The sequence below is a fragment of the Theobroma cacao genome, chromosome 10 (genome assembly GCF_000208745.1).
Source record: "Theobroma cacao cultivar B97-61/B2 chromosome 10, Criollo_cocoa_genome_V2, whole genome shotgun sequence".
NCBI classification, from domain to species: Eukaryota; Viridiplantae; Streptophyta; class Magnoliopsida; order Malvales; family Malvaceae; genus Theobroma; species Theobroma cacao.
This window is the reverse complement of record NC_030859.1, coordinates 18,707,822-18,730,040: the sequence shown is the minus strand read 5'-3', so window position 1 is coordinate 18,730,040 and position 22,219 is coordinate 18,707,822. Positions and strand designations below refer to the sequence as shown.

Genomic DNA, 22,219 nt, shown 5'->3' with positions numbered 1-22,219 from the left:
AACTTTATAACCAAGTTCCACTTTATAAAAATCCAATTGTCCATATATATATGGAGCAAGGAGCCCATCAATACTGAAGAACGATGACAACTAAAAAATATAAAGTAAAATTTCAATTCAAAGGAGATTTATATATGAAGTTTGTACAATATATACCACTCTAATAAAAAATATATCTAATTATATGCTTTCTAAAAAAATAACAGTCTATATAAATCCATATTAGACATATGACTTTTTTTTTTTAATTTGTATAGGTTTGTTAATTTGTTAATACTAACTTTCACAGTCACCTTGGCGTCGGACGTATAAAATTAAAACTTAATGTATATGAATATTAATTTAATTATAAGTGAATATATTTCATGTTAAAAAATTTTAAAAAAATTAATTCACGTACAGCTACACTGTGGTCTAGGGCGATGCCCTGATGAACAAACTTTAATTTATTTATGCCTGTAATGTTATATGGAAATTGATGTGTGTTTGTCTTAATTTCCTTTTGAAAGAGATTTGTATTTGTAACTTCTTTTGCCTAGTCGCCTTTGGCTGGGCTAATAAAACCCTTCCAGCTACTTACTTGAAGAGAAATTGTCTTGTTTTTCAATACAAATATATAAACAAAAAAAAAAGCATTCACGATCATTCAATTTATTATCTAATTTAATTAAATATGAATGAAAATAAAAGAAATAAAGATATATAATACTACTTATTAAGAGAGATTGGAATAGATAGTTAAACAAAATTCAACTTTAATTTTATTATTATTGGAATTATTATTAAATTATTGAAACATTTGACGTTTTGTTTTAACTTTTGAAATTTACATAATTTGGTAAACGCTGTCAAACATCGATCACGGAAAGATGATAAGGAAGAATTATTGTAGAAAAAAACAGTAACAACTTAAGTCTTTGGGGTCCCAACTTGGATGAAAACAAAGCACTAGGTTGGAGGTCAAAGAAATCAACTGATGGAAATGCTAAATATGAATCCCCATGAATAAATTCTTTATTCTGTCTATATTTAAAATTAATAACATATTTTCATTCCTAAACTTGGGACGAAAACTTGAAAATCATGTAAAACAATAGAAAAATAAAATCAGAACAAAATCAAAACCAACTACATTATTTTTTATGAAAATTTTGAGTACATGTAAAGATGTAATTCAAATAAAAAAAAAAGAGATTTCACTCCATCCCGTTAAGTTGTTCTTCTTCTTTTATTGTGATAAGATAAGAGAGTTTGTCAAGCTTGATGAACAATCTTGAAAGTATCCTCAGCTGCGATCGAATTATTATTGTCAGCATGGACTAAGAGTGCCACTTTCTTATAATGTTTTTTTTATCATAGCAACATCAACTATGAAAGAACAATCTTTGATAAAGAGAATCGAATACAAAACTTTGGTGTCGTCCATCTTCATCTTTTTACAAAGGTTTAGCATCGAAGCAAACTTGTGAACGAGGTAGGCAGCGATGTACTTCTGCACTATTCGTAATTCGAGATTCAAATCAAGTGCTGCAAACTCTTGTTGAATAGTCTTGTCAATATTTCCCAACTTGAAGTATTCTTCTACAACTACTTTGATGTTTTCATCTGTGATTTGTGTGAATTGAAATTGATAAAAATTTTGAAGACGAAAATCAGTGATGATAATCCAATTTCTTCAAAAAAAGTGAAAAATTGAGATTTAAGAATGATTAAAATTTTTGTACATTATAGAAAAGGGTATTTATATTAATGAGAACTTGGCTTCAAAAGCAAGCTAATTTTTGGGAGTTATAGGATGAATCAACCAACTCAGCCTCAAAATCAAGCTAACTTTTGTTTTGTTTGAAAAAAAGGGATAGAATCAGGATTTGAGTTTGGGAGATTTGATCGGAAAAAATGAGGGAAAGGTAATTTACCAAGTCTTTGCCAACTTGTGCGAAGTGATCATTCTGTCATAGAAAGTGGAGGATTTAGTCTCATTGCCCGTATCAAGTTACATGAAAATTTTAGAAAACTAAATCAATCTTTGTCAGACTTTTAAGTTAATGTATTGGAAAGAGGTGGGGTTTGGATTCCATCAACTCAAAAGATTTATGAAGAAAAACAAATTTTGCAAATTGCAGATTAACGCAAACTTTCTGCAAGTAACCTTTGATTATCATTTAATATATCAAAGATAATACAATTCAAACTCTTCAATTATAATGAATGCAGATGATCACTCTTATTTAGCCAATCAAAGAAATATCAAATCACAACATTAAAAACTGATGACATGAAGAGCAGCAAGCAGGAGCTGAAAGGCAACCTAGTTGTAGGCAGGATTTGCCAAGAGGTAAGCTTCAACAGCCTTGTACATTCCGAAGGCCCTTTCTTTGCCAGTCTTAATTTGCTCTTCCTTGATCTCATTGTCACCAATGGTATAATACTTGCTGGTGCTCTTGCAAACTGATCCTCCATCTGGGCCTGCAACAAACCCGGTGTCGTAAACTCGTAATTGATCTTCTCAAGTGTATTCATCAAAGCATCACCTTCCATCACACTATAACTGTATGAAAAATCTCTTTGTCTATTCCTTCAACCTTGTGCTTCACACACTTGAATTGGCTGCCAACATTTGTTGCCAAGAAAATCAATAGAGCATTTATTACTTTGAAGTAGTGGCAAGAAATGAAAACTGCAGTAGTTACGATGCAAACTAACCTTCACCAAAAGTAATCTTCTTGATACTTCCAGGCCCTCCATCTCCTTCAAGGAGCTCAGAGCTCTTGATTGCCTGTGGCACAACCTTGGGGATAAGGTTGTCAGCATCAAGAACAAAGGCCTTGAACATCTTGGCTGGGGGGAATTGAGGTAGCAACCTCCATTTCATAAGTGACAACAGCCATGATGCTAAACTAGGAGTTCGGAAAATGTTCAAATCAAGGAAGACAAACGGAGAGAGAAAAGAGGAGGATTAACCGAGAGTCTGAGGTGTGGGAAGAAGTGAGAACTAAGATAATATATATGGACTGAGCTTTGAAGCTTAACAATTCAATTTCTTGAATTTATTGTGACAAGGAAACAGCTACTGCTTTTCAAAGAATTTGCACTAGTCAAAGAAATTAAGAATCCTGCATGAGAAGAATAATTATCATAGTAAATCTCCAATTGATCATTTCAAATGTGGTACCGACCCCTTCTACATATATATTTGCTTGATACTTGTTGATCCATTGATTCTAGTTCCAGCCAGATATATCTTTACAAGTTTGCCCAAGGCTAGTTATAGACAATGTTATGCATACAATCTGAGTAGGATAAACAGAAGCAATTCGTTTATTTTTCTTTTGTCAAAAATTAATTTTCAGTGTAATGATTTATTCAGAATTTTATACTATATTCGTAGTATAAATAATATATAATCCACACTACATGTAACTCGATCTAGATTTCTCTATTCCATCACAGAGAAATCCTAATTCCGAAGCAATGAATATGAATATTCAAGCAGCCAAACACACCCACTATAATATCCACAAAGAATTTTCATTTCATTACTTCCCTCTCTACTAAACCTCCAACTGCAAGACCTTAAGCCTCTCCTCCTACCAGAGATGGCTCTCTTCCAAACCCACACTCTTTCTCACACAATTCCTTCACTTCCACCTCTCTCTTACTTTTCATCGAAAACCCATTTGCAAAACTCACTCTTTTTCTCTACCACAAACGTTAGACCTTTCTCACTTTCAACACAACCAAGAAAGCTGCTTTGCAAACCCACACTTGGCAAATATGTCAGAGAAGATTATCTTGTGGTAAAACGTTTCTTCTTTCTATCTCTCTCTGTTTTTTTGGCTTTCTGGGTTTGTTTTCTTTTGCCATTTGCTCTATTGGGTTGCTGCGAAATTTGGAAAAAGGAAAGAGAAATCTTGTGAATTTTTAATCTTTTTTAGATTATTCATAATTGGAAAGATTAAGGAAGTGAAATTGAAGGTTTTTGACTTGGAATTCAAGATAGTTTTAGTTTTTGTATCATTCAGTTTTCTTTTGTGTTTTTGTTCCCGTTAATTTTCTTCCTCATTCAAACAGGGGAAAATGTACATTTATATTAAATTTGTGACTATTTGGGCTTTTTAGGGTGGTTTGTTTAGCTAATTGCTCTATTTGGTTGCTGAGAAGATTGAGAAAAGAAGGGAATTTGAAGAGTTTTACTAAAGTTATACCGATTCTTTAGATTTGTTTATTAGTGGAGTAATAATGAGCTGTTTTTACTTGGAATGGGATGCTTTTCTTTCTTTTTTCTGGTTCATATGTAATGGTGCTTTCTGGATATTTGAAATTTGATGAGTTCATTTGTTATTTTGGGTGGGCAGAAGAAGATGTCTGCTCAGGAAGTAGAGGAGCTAGTAAGGGGGGAGAGAAGTGTACCCATAATTATTGATTTCTATGCAACATGGTGTGGGCCCTGCATTTTGATGGCTCAAGAACTTGAAATGGTAAGCTTATTTAGTCAGTTTCCTCTTTGATTATTTGCATTTGGTAACTGTGGATTATTATGAATATGATAGGATGGCTACTAGTTAGAACTTCTGTCCCAGTTGTTTGAGGCGAGAATCTTTTCAGTTTCAAGTTATTTTGCAGTCTGTAACAATACAGAACAAAAAGTAAAAGTTGTATGTTTGAGTTTAAATTTGTTTCATTTCTCCTCAAGCTTAGGATATGTAATGGAGGTAGCCTTTCATCACCAATCATGAATACACAGTTAAATCCTAGGCCTCTGGAATCATTCTAAGAGAATATTCTCACTAGGCTTGAACTTATGTTAAGTTTGCCTTTAGCTCAAATAGATAGAATCAGTGGATAAGAGTGGTTTTTTCTGTTCTGAAGAATAAAGTACCGTTGTGGTTTGTGTCTTATCTTATCTTCAATTGTACCAATGCTTATGGTTAAATAGACTGAATTCTTGATCCTGATTTTACAATGTTTGCAATAAAAAGCACGAAAAGAACCCAACTGCAATTGTGCTAATGCTTATAGTTACAAAGATTGAACTTCTTGATCTTAGTAGGAACTAGCATTGGATGTAGGATCGTAAGAATAAGAGTGAAAATAAGAGTTAAATCTGACTTCAACAAGCTAGTAGGAGATGAACCCATGATTTCAAGATTTTAGCTGAGACTGTATCAGCCAAGATCTGGTCTGGCTGCAGAACTTGCAGAAATAGATTAAATTCTTAGTCTAAGTTGTTGGTAAGGAATATTTCGGACTGCTTTGTAGTTTTCAGTTTGGTGGACCTTAAGAGGACTAGAAACATGCCAATGCACTAGACTATAGCTGAAAACTAAAGAGGAAAAATGATGGGCAGTGGGAAACAACTCCATATCTAAAGAGATTTAGATATACATGTGCGCCCGTTGTAATTGGAGAAATTTTGTGATATAAGATGAGTATGGTACAGGACACCCATTTCTCTCCAGAGTTCCATTAAGGTATGGGACACTGATTTCTCTCCCAGAGAGTAGCCTTCTATAGTAGAATTAAAGGAGAAGAGAGCTTCTGACATTTTGTACTGCAGAATTTTCTGCAAAAAACATGATGTTATCGTGAGTTGTCCCCAACCATTTTCAGAATGTATCATTTCTGAACATAGTATTAACTTAGTTTTTGGGGAAAGTAGATCCTGGAAATGTCATTGATGCTGACATTTTGCATTTGATGCACAAGTAAAATGCTTGCTCAAAATTCTCAGTTTCATCTCCATCATGAAAGATAGATTCTATATATTCTAAATTTGCATTTAATGCACAAGTAAAATGTTTGCTGATAGTTCTCATGTACATTATAGTTATGAAAAATAGGTCTATATATTCTAAATACTTTGTGATGCCTCATTCCGAGAAGTGACAAAAACACTGTCCTTAAATATGTTATGATCACTATGCAAAGCAATGCAAAGCTTAAGTAGCTCTTTGATCCGTATCCTCTCAAATTAGATGCAGGCATTTGGTTGTATCAGACTGGGGTTTGCTTTTTATATTTGGTGGCTTTAGTTATAAAAAGTTTGGGGTCACCTAGATTCTGTATTGCATTAATGCATTTAATTCACTGAAATGCATACTCATTAACTAATGGTGAAATGGTTTGGACTAGTTGGTTATGGTGAACATGTAGCACCAGCTTGATTTGTTTGATCCAGTTTGGAGTTGAAGGATAACCTCTCAATGTATAACTATTTTTTTTACAGCTAGCAGTTGAGTATGAGAAAAATGCAATTATTGTCAAAGTTGATACTGATGATGAGTATGAATTTGCACATGATATGCAGGTAATTTGCAAGTAATAGTTATTTTTTAAGTTAACCTTTTCCCTTCCTTGTCTACCTATTCTGATATGGCAGCAACCATTCGCCCAACTAAAGGGGCTGATTACCATTTTAGGTCAAATTGACTGGAAATCTTCCTGTCAGTTTAGTATAGTATGAACTGACTAGAACTTGACATTCTTGTGTACCAGGTTAGAGGGCTGCCTACTCTGTTCTTCATCAGCCCTGATCCAAACAAAGAGGCAATCCGAACTGAGGGCCTCATTCCTATACAAATGATGCGGGATATCCTAGATAATGAGATGTGAAGAAGAACAAGAGTGATTATTTACTGCTAAGGTACTGGATTTTGCTTCCAAGTGTTAATACATATCTTCTCGGTGCCGATTTGATGCATAATGTAGTTCCAAAGTTGTATTATGTTGTACCAAACCTTTTGAATGGAGTAAAACCATTTTTTGGTGTATAGATGGCAGGGCAAAGACTTATTCTTTTTCCAAAGATTTCATAAGCTTTTGGACAATAGCTCTAATCGAATTGATTATATTATAGTAGTACTAGTACTAATAGTAGGTCACTCTTGTTTTGATTCTTGGAAATCTTGGCTCAATGGCATATGCTTTGTCTCCTCAGATATGTGCTATCTGATCCAAAGACATTCAAATCTTTTCAAGTAGTTCCAAATTCCCAGTTGCTTACAGCCTTAAAACTCTTTTATCACCCTGGACTGTGTCTGGTTGAAGAATATTGCTATTGTGTCATAATTTACACTGTTTTTATGCTACCAAATCAATGTTACAATGGAATTTCCTGCCCCTACAGAATTTTCAAGGCAAGTTGTTCCTTATATTAAGATCAGCCATGATTTTAAAAAGAAGATGAATCCATAATTTCAAGATATCAGCAGAGATTGCATCAGCCAAGATCTGGTGTGGCAGCACAACTTGCAGAAATAGATCTAAATTGATAGCACACAAGTTGTTGGTAGGGGAATATTCGAGATTGAAGTTTTCATTTGGTTGGATCCTAAAACGATTTATGGAGTTAAAGAGACAAATGCTTAAAAACAAGCAAATCCATTGGAGTTTTCTGAAAGGTTAAAATCTTAAAAATTTGTTGACATAATATTTAAAATAATTTTAAATTATTTAAAAATTTTAAATAAATATTTATTTTTAATTGTCCTTAATCAAACTTTTTTTTTAATTTAAACAGAGTTTTAAGATTAATGATTAATTAATTATTGTTAATTCAAATATTACATATCACTTTATATTACGTAGTATTGAAATAGTTGATGGTAATGTGGCATATTGGTATGACATAACATTATGGTAATATGATATTTCACTTTTTATATCAACATCATGTGAATATAAAAAATAATAAATAATATTTTGATTAATGATAATTAATCAACCATTAGTTAATATTATTTGATCCAAAATAAAAATTTAAGAAATTGATAAACAAAATAAAAGAATAATTTATTTGAATTTTTTAAACTAGTTTAGGGATTTTTTAAAATTATGTGAATTATTTTATATTATATATAATATGTTGATCGTGGAATTTTTGAATTTTACAAGCAAGGTTAGAAGATTATCCCATATTCATTAGATCATAATTAAAGGAATTGTTAAATTAACATGATTATCTTATATTCATTAGGATTTTTTTTTTAATTGGAGAAGGGAGATTCAAACCGTACTTTTCAAATAAAAGATTATGCACCAACCAATGAAGTAAATACTCAGATACATGTGAAGATTATAATCAAAGAATTTGTTAAATTAATATAATTATTAAATAGACATGTAAGAACCCTAAACTCGTAGAGATAACAAACTCAATTACTGACGTATACGTTTACTCATCTTAAAAATATCATAAACAAGTAAAACTTTGATTGAATAGGTTTATTTGAAACTCAAATTTAGCACATGATTAAATTACACATCAACAAACATGTTTAATTCTGTCTATGTGACAACAATCACCAAAACGAGCAATAAATTTCAATTTTAGTCACCAAAATTTTTTTATCAAATCTAGTATAAAAATGCATACTAAATTAATCAAAATTGAGTTCAAAGTTGTGAAAATTCCTTTTTCTCTCTTTTCTAATAATCATTCCATTAGAGATGATGTCAAATAATTCATATTGAACCTTCCAAGTCGTCATCAGGCTGCTAAAACAACCCATTGCCACTTCAAAGTAGGTCCAAACATTATCATTCGATGAACATAGGACTGTTTATTTTTTGAGTCAAACTCATACATAAATTTCTTTTGACTTATAATTAGCTCATTTATTTTCTATGTTTTTTTTTCCTTTTTCAATTTTATTAATATTCAAAATTTTTACAATAAATATATGGATCATGACGTGAATATGAACTCAAATAATTTTTTAGTACAAAATACATGCATGTGACTCAAAACTTTCATTTGATAGTTATATTTAGATTGCGAGTTCATGCATTACATGAAGGGAAAAAATCCAGACGTAGGTTTATAATTAATTTTCTTAACTATTTAATTGAATAATATAAATATTATAGGACACAGTTAGGACAAAAAAGAGTTGAATGTTATATCTTAATCCTCTATATAGCTTATCAAATAGAGACATCATTATAAATAGTGACAGTTCAATCCTAGAATAAGCCACCTGGAAGTAAAATCCAATTGAAAATCTTCCAAGTCCATGAATATGTAACCGACCCATACAATGAATTTAATTAGGGTGCTGTAGAAATAGGGTCCCATTTCGATTTTCATTCTTTTTGTGATGCAGTCATATTCCCATGAGGACAAATTGCCTTTTCAAAATTATTATGGGATAACCTTTTGAAGAAGGATGAACCATTTTGAACACCAATTACAAACCAAACCCCTTACTTTGACTCGTTGCTTCCAAAAAATTCTATATTTGGCGGCTTTCTAGCTTTTCTTGGGTCTTTCGTTTTTTCTTTTTAAAGTATGATATCTTATTACCTAATTAAATGGGAGTTTATATTTGATGTAATATTAGTGAATAATATATATGTATGTATATATGCATAATCATCTAATTATAAAGCATCGTTTAGTAAATACTATGAAATTGAACACCTTTATCCAGTAAAGGGTAAAAAAAATCCCCTGTAATTGAAAATGCACAATATTTAGTCAAAAATACTATAGCAATAAAGGTCAGTTCGTTAATAAATCTTTGATGGAGTATTTTGTCAATAGATTCAATCGGTTAATCATCTAATCTATCGATATTTTGATTGGTTGGTAAGTTTTACCGACATTTTATTTACAGAATCATAGGGGATTCAATACCTTTAAAGGCTTAAAGCATTTAAATGTTTAAATGAAGTTTTTTTTATTGAAATTAAAAAAATTACTGTTAATTGGATATCATTAAAAATATATTACGTTCATTGAAAATAGAAAAAATAATTCAAAATTATTAGTATTATGAGAATTAAGAAATGATAAAAAATAAAAATTTATTAGACACATAATTAAAAAAGTGAGAGAATATGTAATTTTATTAATTATTTTAATTTTTACATAAGTGAAGAAGTGAGATAAATAGTTAAAAATTAATAAGAAGTAGAAAAAATAAATATTTAATAGATACTAAATTTAAAAATATTTTATTAATTATTTTAATTTTTATATATATTTAATATCATTAATCATATTATATAAAATTATAGGCCTACAAAATTGTGAAGCCCAAAACAGGGGCTTTGGTGGCTTTATGCTAAAGCCGGCCCTACGGAATTGTCAATGGAAATGAGTATTTCGACTGTAAGTTGGTTTTGTCGATGATGAGGTTGATTTTGTCAATAATTTGAACTCAAATTTCGTCAATAAACGGATAATTTCGTCGATAATTGGGTGAGATACCAAAATATAAAATTTTAAAAATACCTCTAAATATATTTTTAAATTATGAATATTTACTTTGAGGGATCTTTTAACTTTTAAATTTATTTATTAACAAAGTGATAACATTTGACTCACTAATAGTAAATAGAATTAATAAACTAATTTTGTTTTAATACAAACCCTGAGCCATAACTAATAATGTTATTAGTTTATATTTGATATACTATTGATAAATTAAACATTACCCTTCTGCTAATAAATAAATTTAAAATTTAAAAATTTTAAAAAATAAATGTTTATTTTAACAATAAAGGAGCAAGCAAAAATGAAAAGAGGAATAATTCACAATTAATTTGTACTTTGCTGTTCATAATTTCTATATTTCTCTTTCTCAAACAAATAATTAAAAAAAAGGGTGTATATGTTATACAAATATATATATGGTCATCAAAAATCAACATCTAAGACTCAGCACAGCCGTCAGCCGCCGCACCCAACTGCCGACCATGTTCCTACGAAACCACATTTTTTACATTTTCCTCACACAGCATGAAGTACGACGTTCCCAATCGCCTCCGACGGGGAAAACGCCAAGAACATGAGAGCCGCCATGATCCCGACCGGAAAGAACAGTAGCATCAGCGGCGGAGGAGGTAGCGGCGGCAACATCAACGGAAGAAACACCATAGACGCCGCCAACGCCGCCAGCAGTAGCAATCCCCCTACCCCGAAAGCCCCGAAACACTTCACCATCGCACGACCGCTCTTCTCCTCCAACCTTGCTACCCTCAAAACTCTTATCATTTCCCGCCAAAAGGCGTTCTGAGAACCAAATATTCAAGCCCAAAGGAGAATAAGATCGAAACCGAAATGGGGTTTCGGAAGAATATCAATGGAAGGATGAAAGGGTTAGAGAGCTTGAGAGAAATCTCCGGAAGTTAAAATGGTGAGAGGTTTTAGGGGTAAAGAAAAGAGGGAGGTAATATATATATAAAGGTCAGATGGGTGAAACTAATCTCAGCCGTTGATTCTCGGAGCCGGAAATCTGGAATCGGGTCGTGCTCCGTATCAGACAGAATCAAGGAGACAGATCCCAATATATATTCAGCTGATCTCTTTTTGGGTCACATTTTTTTTAATTTATAAAATTATTATTTTTATATAAATTAACTGTTCTCAGCAGTTTTAATGGGTTTTATTAAAATTAAAAAAAAGAAAAATTTGCAAGGTGGTTTGTGCCTTCGTCTTTGTTTTTTTGTCCTCTTTGGTTGTTATTTGTGTGGGGGATGAAAAAGAAATTTGGAAAAGGTTTTAAATAATATAATAGGAAATGTTTATTTTATTATTATTATATAATAATAATATAAGATTTTATGATGAGTGCAATTTAATTTATTCTTTTTGTCTTAAAGTGAGATGATTGGCTGTAAAGTCTTTGGTTATCTGTTTTCATGAACCCATGTTGGAGTTTTTTTTTTTTAAATGAGAAAATATTCAAAAGTATAAATAAAAAATTAAGACACAAACAAATAAATAAATAGCATAATGTTTTAACAAGTTTCTAAACTACTTAAAAAAACTCGATTGGCTTCAATCAAGTCTCTTTATCTTTTATTTTGAATTAAATAAACTCTCATAACTAATAATTGATTAACTGTCATTTATTAAAATGTTACTTATCATTTTATATACACGTAGGGTTGAGGTGAAAAATGAAATGTTGTGATCATGTCAACATGTTATATCAGCATATCAAGTTATAATCTATTATGACATATTAGCATATCATGTCAATTCAAATGACATAAAATAATGTGTAATATTTTTACTAATAATTGTTAATTAACCATTAATAATAAGAGTTTATTTTACTTAAAATAAAATATAAGAATTTAATTGAATACAATATATATTTATAAATATTAAATTCGACCCCGCACCGTAATAAAGGGAACAAGATCGACACAATTCTTTTAATAAATTTTAAGAAAATATTAGAAAATTAATAAAATAACAAAAATATTCATTTCAATTTTTTAACTATACATGAAAACCATTGATTTGAAATGAAAACTTTCTTTTCAAAAACAGTTCCTATATTGATAAAATCTTCAATCTGAATTCAAATCAAGGTTGGAAAGTATATTCCCACATAGGCTTTTTCTTTAGGCACATGATGCCTGGTAGTAAAATTGGAGAAAAATTTTACTTGATATAGGAAAAACTGAGTGGGAGTAGGAAGTAGAGGTGATTCCACAAATACACACAATTTTCATTTCCCACGTTTATGACAATTAGAAATTGGTGTTCCGTCCATTGTTTACTTTGCAAAGGCAAGGACGAAAGTTCTTGACAATTGATTTCCGTCCATTATTTTACTTTTGCAAAGCCAAGGACGAAACTTCATGAGAATTGGCAACGAGGCAAATAACACAATGAAGATGTGGAAATTCCCATTTTTCTTCAAAACATTGCATATGGGGCAAAATTGGGATTGGCCAACTTGATTCAATTCACTTTTAAATAGGTAAAATCAATATTCAAAGAATTTAATCCAACAATTTGGATTTGTTGAGTTGTTTGCCAATTCCAAGTAATAGCTGCCATGCATATATCCTAGTCAATAAAACAGTCTAACACGACTTTAACCCTATAGCCACCATAATCATGTGTAAAAAATGTTTCAAATATTTCATTAATTCCATACTTTAGTCTCTCTCTTTATCTTTTCCCCCTCCCCCCTCACTTTAGGAAATGAATTTGAAAACTCATTTGCCACACAATTGATTAAAACCTATTTAAAATAAGTAATCACCCCATTTTTTAGAAAGAGAAGGAGACAGAGAGAGAATCGCCATATTCTCAAAACAATTTGTTTGGTTTATTATTTTTTTAGAAAGAAATAACCCATGTATGTTAAAATAATATATGAGAATAAAATTCTCATAATATCGTTTAATAAAATTAAAAAACTATTTTAAGAGAATTTGTGAAAAACGATGTACCAATAAGATATTAAAAAGTCATACTCAAAAGAAATTTACCAAACGATTGGATTTGTGATACACGTGTAAGATACTAACTTGACATACTTTAAAAGATCTTTTAAAATTGTCAAAGTCAAATCTGAACTGAGGATAATTCACCATAAACCATAGTTGATTATAAAGATTACAAATTAGATTTAAACAGCTAACAACACATCAATACATTCATTGCATCATTCTTGAATGTTACGTGAATAAATTCAATGTCACATCAATATAATCAAATATCATATCAATATAAATAACGAAAAAATTTTAACAATGTTAATGATTTGATAAATATTGTTAATTTTAAATATATATAGATTTATTTTTTAAAAATTATTATATATGAATTAAATCCATTACTTTGACAAAGAATATGAAGTAATTACACATTAAACTTAATAAAAAAAAAAACACTATGACTTATATTTTGAATAATTAATTCAATCCCAAAAGCCACAAGCAGCAATATTTTACTTGCTCAAACAAAACCATCTTATCTATCCAAAAAAATAATAAAACCATCTCATTCTCACCCACATGCACCCAAGAAAAGAAGGAGATACGATAAGATATTAAAAAAAAAGAATTAAAATAAAAAAAAATAAAGAAAGAATATGAAAGATGCTCCCAAAATCCAAGAATGCTGGGGGAAGGGGGCAAAGGCTTGTCTTGGAGACGACAGCATAGTCGTATGAAAGCGTCTTAGTTCAATGGATGGCGTGTGAAGCCTTTCAATGCAGGCGCGTCTGACACACGTAGACAATGATAGGTGACTTCCATTTGACATCATTTCATTTCATTTGATTTCGTTGATACGTTTTTTTACAAGTTGGGTGCCATGCCAATGCCTACTTGCTTTGTATCCTTGAAGATGCATCGAATGTGAACCAATCTCGTTATATACTTCATTCATCTTACTACTATTTCCGTCCAAATTTTTAATGATATTCGGTGCGTATCTAAAATTTATAATAAACACCCACCATTGGACTCGAACTCACGACCACAAGATTAAGAGCCTTGCGTTTTACTGACTGAGTTAAACGGGCTACACGTCTTATATTTTATTAAAACACTCACAATAAAAATAAAAAATAAATAAATTATTTTATCGACTAATAAGATGTATGGGTTTTTTTTTTTCAATAAAATTTGAGATTAATAGATTACTTGAACTTTTAAATCAAGGTGAGATGTGTTTTATCTTATCTGGATATTATATAAAGTTATGTTTTGTATACTAAATATGATGTTGAGAATTCAATAATTATTAATTTTTTATTTTAAATAATGTATTATTTTCAATATATATCACAAAATAAATGATTGTTTAATGTTTGATGGAAATGGATTATGAAAACAAATAAATGCTAAAAAAAATCGTTGTGAACTTTTTTTTAAGGCTTATACATTAAATGCCAACAATAAATATTCAATGTAATGTATTGTGAACCTTATAAAAAAATATAATTTTGAACTATTGATAATGAATTTTGAAATGTGGTTATTAAGTCTTTGTCAGTAGCTCATTAATTTCTTTTTGTATTCATAAAAAAAAAGTTATAAAATGTTATTCTATTGATTTCTTCAATATTTTTTATATTCCATTGGTTAATGATCTTGAATATTCTTTACTCAAATTGTTTTAATTGATTTGCTTTGGTTTAGAGGTTCGAAGAGGATACCCTTCCACATGAAACTCCTCACAATCAAAGATTTTATTGGTTTGGTCATTTGGGTCCAACTTCCCATGTGTTTTATATCAAACATTGGAACATGGACTTTTATTTGACTAAAGTTGGAACTTGGGAGAGTCCAAGACATTGGTGAGATTTGCTTGTCTAGTCTTATTTGGTTTGTGTAAGATACATGTGTATCCATGTTTCAAGTCTATTGCATGTTGAATGTGACACTTGAAACCAAACCTACTCCTTGAAATTGGTAGTAACTCATACATATTGGTTTTAGAATTCATACTTAATACATTGTTAAGTCATAATTTGTCATCTCTTAAAAATATTTTTTTAAGTTATTATTATTTATAAGATGTCAAATTACAATTTATTATAAAAGCTATACTTTGAAATTGTATTCAATATAATTTTTTATTTTTAAAAATGATTTTATTAATGCTTTGTGAGCATGGCTCTATTGGGCAGTCCTGAGTTGGGATCGTGGACCACTCATGTTTTATAAGACCAATCTTAGGATCAACTGTATAGTTTAGTATGATCTTGACTCAACTTTATATTTTTGATACTTTTTTAAGAAATAATAATTAAAACACTACTATTCCATTATCATAAATGTAAATTATAATAGAAAAATGTACAAATTCATGAAAACTATAAGAAAATTCGTACATCTATGTTACAATTCTCATTATAATTCATTTATTGTTATGTTCTATTATTTTTAAAGTCTTAATGTTTTATTTAACATTATTGGTAGCTTGTTTTCTTTAATTTTATGTTGTTATGAGTATTTGATTTAAACATTTTAATTAACTCTTTAACTCAAAGGTTTAAAAATACATTCTTTTTTATGAGTTGAAGTCTTACAATTTACAAATATTTATTTTATTTCGTATATATTTGTAAATTGATCGTTATTCTAAAATCAATTCAAAACTTAATCCTACAATCCAATCCATCATTCCGTGATAAGTGAATGCTTAACGTCTAGAGCCATAGACCATCATAAGATCCTAAAGAATTTGGACTTTGAACCACCGGTCAAGTTTCAAAAGCACCATAAAATAGACCCCAGCCCATTGGTCTAAAGTGGTTCATAGCTGACCTAATTAGACCCTTGCTCATCCCTAATGAATGCACATATATTTTTAGACATTAACAGAGGATAGTTAAATTATATAATTAAGAAAAGAAATTGATTAGTTGTCTTTAAATTACTAACAAAATTGGGAAATTAAAAAAAATAAAATGGAGAAATCTTACAAGCAAGAAAAAGTATAATTGTAGTTGTTAAAATTCATATCTCACTAAAATATCAAGGGTGATTCTATTATAATTATATGCAATATAAATTCTGGTAAAAAATATTGGAGCTGCTTTAGTTTTTTTTAATTATATATTATGAAAAAAAATTGAGAATCTAAGCTCAAATTTGAGGTTTTAACATATGGTCACTTTGACATGAATCCTATACCAAACTCCTCAACCTTTGGTCTTAGAGAAAGAATGACAACAGGAAAAGATTAATTCGGAAAACAAAATTAAAACCAAAAGCAGAGTCCAGCCCAAAGACATGCCCATACAGCTACTAACAATAAGCCCATATCTATCTTTTCTTTCCATGGCTTCGCTGACCGCATGACCTCTTGCGATTGGTGTAAGAAGTCATGGTTTCCATGAATTGTCTCTATTTGGCTTTTCACGCAATCTTTAACAATAGTTTTCCAACTTCAATTTCTACATTGCAAATGTCTCTTCGGCTTTATAAGTCAAGTAATTCTCCTTCATGCTTCAATAGCAAATTCATATTTTTCTTCACCTCCGACAGTAATTTTGTTGTATGGATGGAACCCACGTTTCGTTTTGAAAAATTAATGTAAACTATTTAATAATAATACCAATAGGTTTAATATGGTAAAAAGGTGTTGTGATTTGAATAGAAATCTTAGATTGGAGTCTTTCTCTAATTTGTAATTTGCACTTGAAAAAATTTTAGTAGTGTGAAATCTTTACAGCACTTACAAAGCTCTAAAATAAGAGTCAGCTTATTGACATGATAGTGCCATATATACAATTTAAAACATATTTTATACATGATTATGGTGGCTAGATTACGTGTTAAAAGACGTGTTAAGCTGATTAATTGACTGAGATAGATGCAACTGTCTTCAAACAACCCAACAAAAGTCAAAATTGTTGGATTAAATACTTTAAAAATGATCATAGTTAAAGTGAAGGAATCAAGTTGGCCAATCCAATTTATCAATCTTTATGTAGAAAAATAAGTAGTTAATAAAAAGTTTCACACCAATCTTCAAATTCATTTGAATTTTGATATTAAATATTAATGATATTATTCAAGACTGAAAAATGAGTGGATTGTTATATTTCTCCTTTATGTATAGCATAAGCTCTCTTTGTAATGAAAATGGTGCTTTGACAGTCTGTAATTTGGTACAACTACGGGGCCTCATGTTGGCATGTTAAGGATGAATACGTTGTCAAGGAGAGTTACAGGGAAGGTGATTTTACTGTAATCGAATCTTACCAGCAATAAAATTCAACTGGCAAGTACTTGGGATAAATGAAAAGCTAGCTCACAGACTGTTGCATAATTATTGACACCAGTCTAGAGTTTGCTTAATAACACATTGATACAATAGTGAAAAGCAAAAGAAACCCTCATATGGTTTCTGGGTAATCTGAAAAGAAGAGTGAAATAAGTATTACGAGAAGGAACTTTACTTTGGTTCAAGTCATTTGGGTTAACGATGTCATATGGTTCCTGGTCTGTTTTCGTGGATATATTACTTTTTTTTTTTCTCTTCAAAACGATGTCATTTGGGTTCAAATCATTGAACTTTAAAATCAAATCAAATTAGATGTTTGAAGAATTATTCATATCAAACAAAATTTTATTGATCTTAATTAAATTATTTTAACCCAAATTTTTGTCAACTTGTAGCATACCTCCAAAGTTGACATATAAATCAAATGAAAAATTTTAGAAAAATCAATGAAAAAGACATGAGTAAAAAATATTATTCATCCGACACTATTTTTTTAACAAAAAAAAAATTATGCATTGATATCTCCGAAATTAAGAAAAAGGACACATATAACAGTTAATTCTCATAACAGTTTTCAAGTCAAATTTTCTACACATTCTGACTTTGTTAACTGTTTTGCTTTTGTTCAACATATTATCGAAGGTGAGGGAATTAGTATAATTGGTCTAACTAAGGAATTTGATATGACATCAACTATTTTTTATTATGATGGAATATTAGAAATAGCCATAGACATGGAACATTATTGGATCACACGATACGAAACACAAAGTAAGCAGACATTGGACACCAGCTAGTAGCAAATCCTAGTCTGCGCGCTGTCAAATTTATTTTAGTAGTAGTAGTGCAGACCACACAATATTGCCACTAGTGTTTATTTTTGACAGCCTCACTACCACAAGCAAAGCCTGCAGCTTAAGCAGCTGGCCTGAGTGTTGCCTTGAGTGATGGAGCAGGGTTGTTTTTATCAATTACAGCCTCTGACGAGTATCCTAATTTACCCAGGTCGCTGCTTTGGTGCGAAGATTGGTCAAGATTGTCTTTGATCTGCTGCCAATCAACTTCGTCGCTGCCTTTAAGGATCTGAGTATAGACCTGCAATTAATAGATCGATTTCAATATTCCAAAGTTGTACATGGTCCGAGTTGGTTTTATTGTATGCCATGAATACAAAGCAAGTTGCAGCATCAGTCATGGATGTCTTTGTAATGTTTCATTTTCAATTGAATTTGGAACATGCTCAAAAGTTGGAACTTTTTAATTAAGATAAACATTAAAAACGAAATATTATGAAAATATCAATATATAAATTAATAGAATACCTGGTTAGATTGTTGTTCTTTGTTGCTCCATGCAACAACCCACTTAATCTCATTACTGAGAACAAATGCAACACCTCCAATTGATCCTGTGGAATCTGCGTTGTGCTTAAAGTCAGCGGACGTTTGATCTTGAATCGTTTTTTGGGGATCGCCACTCCCATGCCAATCTTTCTGGCTATCCAGCGTTACATATTGTTTTTTTCCAGCATGATTCTGAAGCTGGCACTGTGTGTAAACTGGAACACCGGATTTAAACTGACTAGAAGCCATGATGGTTTTGTGTCTTTTGGATACCAAATCTCTAAACCTTAGCTATTGGTTTGCTTTTGCTTGTGCTCGAAAAGTTTCACGGACACATACTTATATACTAGTTTGTAGCGTGCACCAGCCATAACAAAGACAAGAAGCCGGTTGGTACAAAATTCTTATTTATTCTTTTTTTTCATCTGCATTTATAATTAATGAGAGGTCCATTTACATTTATTAGAATACTTGTAAAATATTTTGACTAAAATGAATAGAAAAAGATAATATGTTCCGTTTACAAAATTACACAACAAACTGACATCTAGTTGTCCGCATCATTTTCCCTTTTCTAATGAATTTTAATAAACATATACAGTTATAAGTGTATGAATTGTTAGAAATTTTGATGTAAAGGATGGATTTATTAATTATTTTACTTAATTTACGTGAAAAGTAAAAATGTTTAGTCTACAAATCTCTCTACACTTGGAAAAGCTTCATCCGGATTGCTTATCTATTCTTATTAATGCTTTAATTTTCTTTAACACTTGTATTTTCGCTTCGTCTCTATGTCCATAAAGGGTACCATGACAATGGCATCCTATAACTATCGAGCTTTTGTCTTGTTTCGAGTTTATCATATAAACCTAAACAATATAGGTCACCTCGACCAAAAACTATCACGTGACAATGACTTGCCAAAAAAAAGGATAGAAATAAGTTAAAAGGTCTGGAATCCACATCCCCTACGTACTCCCATTTTCTACCTCTACTCGTGCCTTAACTCCCAAAACAAGCCACATGTCCACTGTTATGTTGTTGTTTTGATCGTTGTTTGCTTCTACTTTTTGACACGCTAAAAGAACCAACATTTTAATTAAAAAGTGGATTGAGGCAAAGGTGGCGTTCTCTCCCTTTCTATTGAATATGGTCCTTAAGGTGTTCAGATGTATGATGGGGAAAGCAAAGATAGTAGAGATGTGAAACTACATGTGTGAACATATGAATTTAACGCTGCTCAAAATGTTGCAGTCACATAGGCGGAGGGTAGAACACGGCCCCCACATACTTTATATACTGGTTTGCAACGTGCACCAGCCATAACAAAGACAAGAAGCTGGTTGGTACAAAATTCAGAACATGTTTGGCCTAGTTTTTTTTTTAATTTAAAAGTTATTATGAAGCTCTTATGAAAAATAATAATTTTTAAAATTAAGTTAAAGTTGTTTGGTAAATTTCTTTTTAATAAGTTTTTTTTTATAAGTTATAATTTTTTGTTAAAATTATCATAAAAGGTATTTTTTTTAGAGGATAATATTATAATTATTTTTAATAGATGAGGTTATTTTTGAAATAAAAATAAAAATTCTCTTGTATTTTTTTTTAAAAAAAAGAAAAAACTNTAATAGATGAGGTTATTTTTGAAATAAAAATAAAAATTTTCTTGTATTTTTAAAAGAAGAGAAAAAAAAATTCTTCATAGGAGCTTTTCCTAAAGCTCTTTTTTAAAAAATTTATTCTTTAAAAAAAAGTTACTTTTTTTTAAGAGCTTTTCAAAATTTATATTTGGCCTGACTTTTGTTTTTAAAAGGTAGATAAGCTAAAAAAAAGTCAGGCTAAACAAACACTCAGATTAGTCTCTTTTTCATTTCCATTTATAATTAATGAGAGGGCCATTTGCATTTATTAGAATAACTTGAAAAATGTTTTGACTATAATGAATAGAATAAGATAATATGTACCCTTTACAAAATTACACAACAAATAACCTATAGTAATACTAAAAGGACACATATAATATGTGGTTAAATATATTAGAAAATATCATTATTAATTTTTTTCATTTTCATTTTCATTCTTAATTTTAACAACTAAACTATAGTAATATCAAAAGAACCCAGGCTAAACAAAACGTCTAAACGTGCTAGCATTGCTCACATCAAAGCCAGGCTAGACAAGAAACCGGTAGGTGCAAAGGGTTTTGTTATTTTTGTAGAAATCCATCTCTGAAACTACATGTGCCAACTACTTAATTCATAAACTGACATCTAGTTGTCCACAACATTTGTTATGGCTGGGTTATGGCACCAGCTTCTTGTCTAGCCTGGCTTTGATGTGAGCAATGCTAGCACGTTTAGAACATGTGTGAATTTATGAATTTAACGCTGCTCAAAATGTTGCAGTCACATAGGCGGAGGGTAGAACACGGCCCCCACATACTTGATGTACTGGTTTGCAGCGTGCACCGGCCATAACAAAGACAAGAAGCCGGTTGGTACAAAATTCAGATTAGTCTCTTTGTCATTTCCATTTATAATTAATGAGAGGGCCATTTGCATTTATTAGAATAACTTGAAAAATGTTTTGACTATAATGAATAGAATAAGATAATATGTTCCCTTTACAAAATTACACAACAAATAACCTATAGTAATACTAAAAGGACACATATAATATGTGGTTAAATATATTGGAAAATATCATTATTAATTTTTTCTATTTTCACTTTCATTCTTAATTTTAACAACTAAACGATAGTAATATTAAAAGAACCCAGGCTAGACAAAACGTCTAAACGTGCTGGCATTGCTCACATCAAAGCCAGGCTAGACAAGAAACCGGTAGGTGCAAAAGTTTTTGTTATTTTTGTAGAAATCCATCTCTGAAACTACATGTGCCAACTACTTAATTCATCAATTGACATCTAGTTGTCCACATCATTTTCCCTTTTCTAATGAATTTTAATAAACGTTTACAGTTATAAGTGTATGAATTCTTAAAAATTTTGATGTAAAGGATGGATTTATTAATTACTTTACCTAATTTACGTGAAAAGAAAATGGATTTGCTCGCTCAAATAATCTAAAAATGTTTAGTCTACAAATCTCTCTACAATTGGAAAAGCTTTATCCGGATTGCTTATCTATTTGTATCAATGCTTTAATTTTCTTTAACACTTGTATTTACGCTCCGTCTCTATGTCCATAAAGGGTACCATGACAATGGTATCCCTACTGTAGACACTGTCATAAGCTAATAAGGGATTAATACTAAATTAGCTCCACTAAATTAGCTCCAAAGTATTCTGGAAACCAGGAGAACAACAAATAAAAATAAAAATAAAAAAAGAAAAATGGAAACGAGAGAGAGGCAACAG

At 30.6% G+C, this 22,219-nt stretch overlaps 2 protein-coding genes and 1 pseudogene across 2 annotated transcripts; 1 reads left to right on the top strand and 2 right to left on the bottom strand.

The window, feature by feature from the left end:
- LOC18587172 lies at window positions 2,229–3,080 on the bottom strand (annotated as a pseudogene).
- Window positions 3,532–6,873, top strand: LOC18587171 (thioredoxin-like protein CITRX, chloroplastic). The gene is made up of 4 exons (XM_007010866.2): window positions 3,532–3,797; window positions 4,356–4,478; window positions 6,227–6,307; window positions 6,496–6,873. Exons 1-4 carry the CDS (start codon window positions 3,597–3,599, stop codon window positions 6,610–6,612), a joined length of 522 nt encoding a protein of 173 aa, XP_007010928.1. The 5' UTR covers window positions 3,532–3,596; the 3' UTR covers window positions 6,613–6,873.
- LOC18587165 lies at window positions 18,161–19,160 on the bottom strand. Its single transcript, XM_007010860.2, has 2 exons — window positions 18,817–19,160; window positions 18,161–18,589 (listed from the first exon to the last, which is right to left on the bottom strand). Exons 1-2 carry the CDS (start codon window positions 19,084–19,086, stop codon window positions 18,410–18,412), a joined length of 450 nt encoding a protein of 149 aa, XP_007010922.2. The 5' UTR covers window positions 19,087–19,160; the 3' UTR covers window positions 18,161–18,409.